The following is a 10,000-nucleotide window of genomic DNA, read 5'->3' as shown; positions in this document are numbered from 1 at the left end:
GCTATTCATCATCAGCGTGACGCCAGCGGCGTTGACTCACTCATTGGCCGAGCCTGCGAGCGGTTGGCGGGAGCGCTTGATGGCGTACAGGCAGCCGTCCAGCCTCTTCACACACTTGAACACGGATCCAAACTCCCCGGCGCCGATCCGGCCCAGGTCCAGGAACTCGCTCTCGTATCTGGACAGCATGAGGGCCTGCACCGCCTTCCTCTGCACACACGCGGACAAGAGTAGGGCTGGGGTTAAAAAATCCATTCATCCATTCTGAATCAAATGATTCAGAATCGATTCATGAATCCCAAAATCGATCTTTTATTTAATGAATCAATGAAGGAATGTATAGTTCATTCATTCATTCAATGATTCATTCATTCATTTTTGGAAATCAGTATCGATACCCAGCCCTAGTATTGATGTGTTGTATAACTTGGCAGTCATGTAATTAAGGTTACAGCAAAAAAAAAAAAAGGTTTTAGTAACACTAACCGAATCGATATTGAATCGAATCGAATCGAATCGTGATAATCGATTCCAAAACTTGTGAATCGAAATCGATTCGATTCTTGAAATTCGACTCGATACCCAGCCCTAGATAAGAGGCCTCATTTGAATATCGCACTACTTGGAGAAATCGATTCTTTTTTGGCAGGACCAGATTGGCAACAGCTGTGTAGGGGAACACACGCAGTCCCTTCCCCCGTCTGGTCATTTTAAATCAGATGTTACTGGTAACTCTAGGACGGCAAAAGTCGATTTGTTAAATATTCAAACAAGGCCAGAAATGGACAGATGGATGGATGACAATATTTTTTTTGCTTCCCTCTGGAATATGTAGAGGTGGGTCGTTTGCCCACCTCCCTTGTTCTCTGTGAAGCGCATTGTGTTGCCTCTGGGTATGAAATGCGCTATACAAATAAAGCTTTGATTGATTGATTGATTGAATATGACAACGCCAGGAAGTGAGCGTGAATAAGAGGGTCCAGAGAGGAACAGCACAGACACGGACCAGAAATGAGAACTTCATAAGTCATGACCAAGTCAGATATTGGCAGGGAGCTATTACGTTATTTACAGCTATTCAGATGAAAACACATAGGTATACTTAAGACAGAAAAGGTCCAGAGTGCTCGGAAGTTCAAAGGAGGTGCTCTTGGGTTGGGAACACAACCGTTCAAAAAAAGAGGGAAGTTCCAAAGCACTCCTCTGTGGCAAAAAGTTGAAGCGTCTTTATTCAGATAATAGCTGTACCTTTGGCGGGAGAAATACTTCCTCATCCTCTTCAGATGATGTGAGGCTGTGTTTCATTCTGACAGAAGAGATAGGCATAACTCATCACAACTACTCCTTATGCAAACAGTAGAAGTCCACAAATAAAAGAACAATTGCACCAATGGCTACGAGGAAAGTAGCCAACTTGATTGAGGCCGCTCCTCATCCCCCCCATCAGAGACATCCCGAATAGAGGTAGTGGGTAATGTGTCTGTCTGCCAAGCAGGTGTACCCAGGTTGAATTGGTTAAAGTCGCACTGAAACGGACGTTTGAGATCATCTAACTTCCGTAGTTTGACGTATTTCCGACGCAAACAAGCTATGAGGGTGGGACATAATGTTTAGAGGAATTTGATTGGAACATTGACAAGTGGACGGGTTTTAAGAACTTTAGACAGATTCGATAGAAGGATAGCGTTGATTGACGGGTGGATGTCGTGAGATTATTGGCCTAAAATCTAAGGTACCCGTTGTCGTCATTGCACGTGACCTACCATTTTCCAGGAAGTAAGAAATTATATACTTTTATACGATTACAACAAAAGTAGAATTTTGTATATTTTTTGGCATACAACATTGAGTAGGTGAACACTATGACCAATTATGTGAACCAAAATGGGACAGAATGCTTTTTTCATTTCAGTGCGACTTTAAACTCACTCATCAGTGTAAATACCACCCACTCATGCCATCGTCTTGCTAGCTTTGGCATACAGCTGGCTAAAGCGGCGTTTATGAGAGGTGGCTCGCGTGTGTTCGGAAGCCAGGGAACCCAAGATCGAACCCTGGGATGAGCGAGTGAGGGTGGAAGCAGCAGCGATGAGTTTTGTGATGGAGTGACGCAGTGACACCCGTTGTCAAATGAAAAATGACAATACTCCCGCACACACTTTTTCACTCTGCTTTTAATCTGCCAACGTTTCGGTTAGACCTTCATATGAGATTGATCTGTCCTGATGAAGGTGTCACTTAACCGTTGGCAGATTAAAAGCAGAGATAAAGTGTGTGTGGGACATTTTTCATTTGAAACTTTTAAGGGGATTTACTCCCAGTACCACAACATTGTGAGAGTGTGCATGTTGGCATTTTCACCGTGACACCCGTTGTCCCCCGGGTCATCAGTGTCACCCGGGTCATCGGTGTCCCCGACGACAAAGGAACCCGTCTCATTGCTGCTCTATAAAACATGAGACAAAACACTTCAGCTACCTTTGCCCATAGTCGTCGTCATCATCGTTGTCGTCCATCCATCTGGTCTTCCTCTTGTGGTGCTGGATGTTCCTGTGGATGGCATCGGGGCTGAATGGGTTGATGTTGACGGAGGGGGCGCGGCTGGCCTGGGTGGAGTCAGCAGCCGAGGCAAAACTCAGAGCCCCCTGGTTACGGTACGTCTTAGTGCTGGAGCAGGGCAGGGAAGACTTGGAAAGCAGACTCTGTGGAGGAGGAAGAGAGATACGGATATTCAGATACTGAGAAAGGGGCATTTTTGTTGAAGAAATTACTCAAGTTGACAAATTAGTGGTTTGTCAACTGTATGGATGGTAGCCCAAAACAGACAAGAGGAGAAATGGTGAGGGATTCTGAATCTCTGACACTGATGAAGGCTTTTGTAGGAGTTTTATGAACTTACAGGAGCTTAAATGAAGTTAACAGTCTAAGGTATACGTCATTACCTACCTTGGGGGTGCTGGGAGAGTCGCAGAGTCTCAACTTCCTCCAGGCTGCATAGGGAATGGGGGAGGTTGGCACAGATGGGGAGATGGTGGCGCTCCTCTTTCTGCGAAAACGTTGAATCCTGGGAGTCCTGTATGCGGAGCTGGGACTTCGGATCTGAGGGCTTCTAGGACACCAGTTGTCCAAACTGCTGTCGCTGCTCTCCTCCTCGCCGCAGCTCGAGAAATCCAACTGTTGCACCATCCTGTCACTCAACTCCATCCCCTGACCCGTGAAGACAAGGAAACTTTGGACTTTGATAATGCAAACACATCGCGGATAGCCAATTCTCTCCCCGAACACATGATGCAAAAAGTAGTCTATATTTATTGGTTTTCAAAGGGCCAAAGGGCCCTTTCTTAAGAACAAGAGCAAGAAAACAATATAGGCTACACCCTCTTTTTAAACCGCACCCTCTACACACACACCCTGTACAAACACACAGAGGCAGATGATAGAAACACAATAGTAAGTAAATGATAATAAACGGAAGATGCCGCACGTTCCGTAAGCTATCTCCTAATATGTAAAAAATATATATCCTAAAGTGATTTACTCACGATCAATAGGCTACCCTTCCGTAGAAGCAGCAACACCACGCTCGAATCTCGCGCTGAGTATGTAAATGAGAGGCGTAAGGTCTGCCTCTTTATTAAATTCCCTTGATCCTATTGGCTCAAATACATATCTGTCAGCACATAACACACCTGGCTCTAGAATGATTTGATCGTAAACCAACAACCTCTTCGTAGCCATTGCAGGCTACCTGGGCTATAAAACGGGACATGTTAAAGACAGTGGTTAGCTCAACCAGTGGAGTCAATCAAACCAGCAATCAAATCTATTTTACCTTGTTGTAACATGAATATAAATGTGTGTGTGGGGGGTGGTGGGGGGGTTATAATTATCAAATGTATGTGTAACTAATGACTATGAAAAGCATGATTTGTTGCCAGTTTGCATTCTTATAGTTCATAAAGCCTTTGCAAAGGTGTAGGCTATAGGGCCTAGCTCAGAAAAAAAATATACTGAAGAATTTAGGCCACTATGGAATATGAATAAATTAACCCACGTGAGCGGAAGTGCGTGACATCATCCAAACACTGTTTACCGAACCTGGCTCACCAGAGAGGGCTGTATAGTCCACACTGCAAATGCGACGGGCATACAAATACCAAGAAAGACGCCGAGACTACAGTGAGAAAAAGATGGTCCGTAAACGCGATTAATCTGGCTTGATTCGTGTGCAAGACATTATTTTTTCCAAGTTTGCGTTGTTTCCCTCCGTTCAGCACCATGGTCGAGCAGTCGGACCGCGCTCCGCTGCTCGACTGGGAAGAGATTCCTCCGCCCGAACCGACCCAACCGGGCCCCGCGGTGCCTCGCATCGAGCGCACCCCCGGTGTTGGGGGTCCAGCATGTGTAACAGCTGTTGACGTGACTAGCGGGACCCTTAGCCCACCCCGAGACCCCCCTGGCCCGGGATGGACTGCTCCGAGTCCCGTTGACTCTAACCGGTTCCCGGGGATCCCGGTGAAAGACCGTGTCCCGGAATGGGAGGAGAAGGACCAGATCGTGTCCGTCTTTGTGGTCACCTTTGACACGAGATCAGGTGAGTGGGAGCAACGGGGTCAGTAGGGCGACTCGTGGGGTCAAGTGCGACACCGTAGGGTGACGTTGCAGGATAGTGTTACTACTTGGGAGCCCTCCTTATCTGTAGCCTGCCTAGCCTACTGTACACTATTCAAATTACAGCTCATAAAAGCACGGGTGAAGTGGTGCAAGGACAATGTGATGATTGTTGATTGTTCATATTCTCTTTTTACCGTTCAAAATAAGCTAATTTGATGATAGAAATCAGTTTTCCTGAACTGGGGCATCGCGGAGAGAGATGGATTCAGGGAGAGAGACAGATGCTCGTTTCCCATCAAGCGTTTATTTGCTATGTGTAACAAGCATATGTACAGGTACCTTGGGATTGTTTTAATTGCTTGTCCTTACAGTATCTTATCAGTAGTAGTGAGGAGGAGGGGGGGGGGGGTGTTAGCAAGTGCAGGGGAATGGGATTGAGAGACTGGCCCGTCAGAGCAGACCAGTCGCCAGGAGGGGGTTAACTGTCCAGGCAGAGGGGTGGCGGGGGGGAGATAATCGGTCATGGGGTGGTCTGACCAGGAGGTGAGATAATCGGTCATGGGGTGGTCTGAGCAGGAGGTGAGATAATCGGTCATGGGGTGGTCTGACCAGGAGGTGAGATAATCGGTCATGGGGTGGTCTGACCAGGAGGGGTCTTCAGCGTCAGTCTACTGCAGCTGTTGAGTTCGCAGACCGCGTCAGGAAAGAAGCTGTTGTGGAACCTCTCCTTCGCGTTCCTGATGCTCAGCCATCTTCCGTCTCTCCGGCGAGATGGTGCGAAGAGTTGGTAGCTGGGGTGGTTGGTGTCTTTTGTGATGGAGGTGTTCTTCCTGCGGCAGCGTTGGTTGTAGAGATCCTCGATGGCTGGGAGCTCCACACCCGTGATCTTCTGCGCTGTCTTCACCCCCCTCTGGATGGCATGCCCACCTGTCTTCACCACCCTCTGGATGGCATGCCCACCTGTCTTCACCCCCCTCTGGATGGCGTGCCCACCGGGGCGGTGGTGTTTCCGTACCAGGCTGTAATGCCTCCAGTCAGGATAGGCTACTCTTGATGATGCTGCGGTAGAAGTTCACAAGTGTTTGTGTGCTCATGTCCGGTGTCAGCATCTCTTCGTTGTGTCATGTCTTTCCCCAACTTCTGCTTTACGTGAATAAAAAAGGCATCGCAAGGAGAGATGGAGAGGAGGGAGTGGTCTTTCATTAGAGGGAATTGCATGGTTGATCACTGAGTGTGTGTGTGTGTGTGTGTGTGTGTGTGTGTTTGTGTAGGTAACATGGTGGAATGGTGCTTACCTCAAGACGTGAATCTCGAGGGGGTTGAGTTCAAATCCATGGCCAGTGGCTCACACCGGATCGCTGATGACTTTATGTAAGACACACACACACACACACACACACACACCTGACTTTACCGGGAGTGATACAGTGATCATGTTGTTTGAATACTGGGTATCCATATCTATTGTCTTATTTGTTCACTGCAGATACTTCCGTAAAGGGTGTTACTTCGGCCTGGCCTGTTTTGCCAATATGCCGGTCGAGAGTGAGTTGGAGAGAGGGGCGCGGATGAAGTCTGTGGGGATCCTCTCTCCATCCTACACCCTCCTCTACCGCTATATGCACTTCCTGGAGAACCAGGTTAGGTAAGTACCCGTCTATTTTGCCTGGCTAGCTCGCTGTTCAGACATTCTGTTCTGGTAGGCTGTCTTCTCCACTCACATCCAGCCACTCGATGTCTCCTTTCTTTGTATTCTTCTTCCTTATTCCCGGCCTGTTTGACATTCCATCCCTCACTTCCTTCTTTTTTGTCCTGCCTGATCTTTCCTTTCACCTATTAGACATAAGAAATGAGTCACTCCCTACCGTCGTCACCGGAAATCATTTATATTCATATTTTCTATGTAATCGCTGAATTGTAAGAAACGTTGACTGAGTCGGTGACTCAACCTGCTAGGTCACTCTGCTCCTATCTGAACACACACCCAGGCGTGTCTTCTCATTGGCTACGCATCAAAATGCAGAAGGACATGTGTATAGAGTGCTGCTGAGGGTTCGAGTTGACTTAGCATTTTTAATCAGTCTCTGGAGGGGGACACAAGCACCTTCAAATGTTTCCAGTATTACAGTACGTTGTTTTAAAGATCACCCAGGCTTGACGGTGAACTGAACAATAACATCAGTTCAAGCTGGAATGTATCTTGGATGATGGACTTGCCCTGGATGGATACCCCTGAATAATCCTTAGCATTGCTCCAATGCCCCTATTATGTCTAGGAGGAGGAGGAGGTAATGTATGACGCTATACCAGCTGTATGAGGAGTTGCACCACTGTGGGGTTGATTAGCATAAGTTACAATGGTTTGTCCAGGCTCCCAAGTCTAGCTTTTGTTTTCTATATCAAGATTCAAGATTCAAGGTCTGTTTTATTGGCCATGTATGTGGTACACACATACTACAAATTTCACTAGGGTTGAGGCATACACTGTTGCAGACGACTTAGGACAGGGTGTACCTAAAACAGTGCAAATACAAAATACAGTGCAAACAAAGTGCAGTGCAATATACAAATTACGATATATACTGTTAAACCAGGCCAGGTCAAGCCTGGCTTATGTGCGAGGCTGGCTTGTTTCTGTTCAGGACTGGTAAGACGGAAGCTAGTCATGCCACTGAAATAGCTGTGAATTGAAATGACATGAAATAATGTCTGATAAATTAAGATAGGTCTTGTCGCCCGGACACATCAGTTCCAAAACGTAAACAACAGCGTTTGTTTAGCTACATATCGACTAGAGGGGTTTCGCTCAGCATAGACGGTAATCTCTGAGAATGTCCCGCGTGGGAGTCCAATGCTCTGACCACTACTCTACTTGTGGAATTTAGGTAATGAGATAAAAAGGTTGGAGTGAAAGGATGAACATGTGGAGGTTTGGGGTATAGTCCCATAAAGTCATCCCCACCTGGTCTTGACTCGGTCTCCTGGGTGGGAGTCCAATGCTCTGACCACTACTCTACTTGTGCAGTGGAGATCGGCGGGTTGATTTTGGTGTCCTTGTTGATTTTGGTGTGCTGGGTAGGGCTGGGACGACGCGTCGACTTAGTCGACGTAATCGACTACGCCAATACGTCGACTTGCGTAATGTGCGTCGATGCGTCGCAAATAAACAACATGGCTGCGACCAGCGGAGCTCTTTGTGAAGACAGCCACAAGATAGCACCGTAAGTCACCGTTGTATTTCTGTTCACTTTTCTGGCCGTGTATGAGTGAAAAATGGATAGCTACTAGCTAATGTTACACAAGCAATGTAGCTCACCACAGTTTGTATGTCTTCTGGTGTTAGTAACGTTAGCTTTGTAGCTGGCTAGCTACGGTAGCCTATTGTCATTGTGGTGCTCGCACCTAAATGGCTACGTTAGCATCAATTTAGCTAATCATAACATAGCAGCGAGAGTAACGTTAGCTAGCCATGTAGCTACTAGCTAGCTATGTGTTGTGGTGATGGACAGACTTCTAAATGGCCATGTTGGCATTCAAGTTGGCTAAACATAGCAGTGAGGTGGAGATTAAGGGGCCTACACGTGATAAGAAATGTGTGCTTTGCGCGAGGTAGGGCGCAGAGCGTTTTGTTTACAAGCAAATGTTGCTAGGCAACAGGGAAGCTACCGGAGCTTTTGAAGAACGGTGTGCTAAAATCTCCGAAAACAGAGGTTATTTGGATAAACTGACCACATATTGGTAATCTACATGGTTACTTTCTCGCCTGAGAAAACATTAAAACTAGTCTTATTTTTAAATATGCCACTATTAGCATTAGCTATTTAATTAACTAATGTGCTTAATATTTTCAGGAGGCAAAGCAGTGTGGAGGACTTTTTCCACAAAAAGAACACAACTCCATGCACACCCCAGATGGCTGCTCAGCTTTCTAACTGCATCTTACAGATGATCGTCAAGGACATGAGACCTGTTGCTATTGTGGAGGGTCAAGGCTTCCGTGAGATGATCAACACATTTCACCCAGGGTATACACTTCCCTCCAGGCACCACTTCACAAATTTGATGGAGAAGAAAGAAAGAAAGAGATGTGGACATGCTCACATTCCTCCACAGTAATGCCTAAGGTGGAGGGGGGAGAAGGGAGAGAGGGGGAGAGAGCGAAGGGGGGAGGGCGAGAGAGAGAAGGGGGCAGGGGGAGAGAGGGGAGCGCACGAGAGGGGGAGGGGGAGAGAGGAGCGCAGGAGAGAAGGGGGAGAGGGAGCGAGGGAGAGAGGAGCGCAGGAGGAGAGAGAAGGGGAGAGGGGAGGAGACGGGGGAGAGAGGAGCGTGTGGGAGAGAGGTGCGCGGGGGAGGGGGAGAGAGAAGAGGAGGCAGGAGGAGAGAGAGAGGGGGAGAGGAGTGAGGGGGAGGGGGAGAGAGGAGCGCAGGAGAGAGAAGAGGAGGCAGGAGGAGAGAGAGAAGAGGAGGGGGGGAGAGAGAGGAGCGTGGGAGGGGGAGAGAGAGGAGGGGGAGAGCAGAGAGAGGGGGAGAATGTTATATTGTTACTGAGATCGTTATTGTTACTGAGAGTTATAGTTACGGTATTCCGGTTAGAATTGCACTCGAATTGCACTAATTAGAGGATTTTATGTTGGTATTTATTTTGGTATTCGTCCTGAAAATGACTTGAACTTGCCTACTGCATTACTTGCACTTTTCCTTTTATTTGAAGTTAACTTTTATATTTTATAATATTATATTTTATGTTGGACTGTAAGACAGAGAGGATTTTTTTTTGTTGTGGAATATTGCCCTGCAGTGCAGAAGCATGATTTATATATTTGTACAGGAATAATTGAATAAAATACTGAAATGTTAATAAGAGACGTTTTTGACATTTATTTGGGGAAAATTAAGTGATATATTAATCGAACAGTAAAAAAATAATCGTTAGAATAATCGTTAAATTAGTCGTTAGATTAATCGACTAATCGAAAAAATAATCGCTAGATTAATCGTTAGAAAAATAGTCGTTAGGGACAGCCCTAGTGCTGGGACTACTGCCTCTTGTGGTGCCAGCAGAGAAATGCAGGCCAACATTGTCGGGAGGGAGGGAGTGAGTGATAACCCGACAAACGCTATACTAGGTGCGCTGGCTTCCAGCCACGCACAAAAAAGGGAGGCACAAATGCAATTTACATACTATTTACAGAATGGAGTGTGGTGAGTGTAGTGTGATAGATGAGCAATGTCATGTATACAATGTGTGCAATGTATGTGAGGTATGTGGAACAGTCAGAGAGCGTGTGGCCGTGGGAAAGAAGCTGTTTTTGTGGACCCGATCCCGATGGACCGCAATCTCCTGCCAGAGGGCAGTGGGTCAAAAAGACCAGGATGGGACGGGTCG

The 10,000-nt window shown here is 46.8% G+C and overlaps 2 protein-coding genes across 2 annotated transcripts in view; one reads left to right on the top strand and one right to left on the bottom strand.

Moving 5' to 3' along the window:
* Positions 1 to 3,204, bottom strand: part of wee2 (WEE2 oocyte meiosis inhibiting kinase) — a gene marked incomplete at its 5' end in the record, with an annotated part of 8,338 nt that extends 5,134 nt beyond the window's left edge. The window contains 4 exons of the mRNA XM_084450866.1: positions 41 to 210; positions 1,249 to 1,306; positions 2,479 to 2,702; positions 2,947 to 3,204. Coding sequence (XP_084306992.1) covers positions 41 to 210; positions 1,249 to 1,306; positions 2,479 to 2,702; positions 2,947 to 3,204 — 710 coding nt within the window. The remainder of the gene's footprint in view (positions 1 to 40; positions 211 to 1,248; positions 1,307 to 2,478; positions 2,703 to 2,946) is intronic.
* A 950-nt stretch (positions 3,205 to 4,154) lies between these two features.
* dennd11 (DENN domain containing 11) overlaps positions 4,155 to 10,000 on the top strand; it is a 9,794-nt gene continuing 3,948 nt past the window's right edge. The window contains exons 1-3 of the mRNA XM_084450591.1: positions 4,155 to 4,594; positions 5,886 to 5,985; positions 6,101 to 6,259. Of these exons, the coding sequence (XP_084306717.1) occupies positions 4,279 to 4,594; positions 5,886 to 5,985; positions 6,101 to 6,259 (575 nt within the window). The 5' untranslated portion in view covers positions 4,155 to 4,278. The remainder of the gene's footprint in view (positions 4,595 to 5,885; positions 5,986 to 6,100; positions 6,260 to 10,000) is intronic.

The sequence above is a fragment of the Borostomias antarcticus genome (genome assembly GCF_949987555.1).
Source record: "Borostomias antarcticus genome assembly, chromosome: 16".
Taxonomy (NCBI): Eukaryota; Metazoa; Chordata; class Actinopteri; order Stomiiformes; family Stomiidae; genus Borostomias; species Borostomias antarcticus.
The sequence above is the reverse complement of the archived record's forward strand: the minus strand, read 5'-3'. Positions and strand labels throughout refer to the sequence as shown.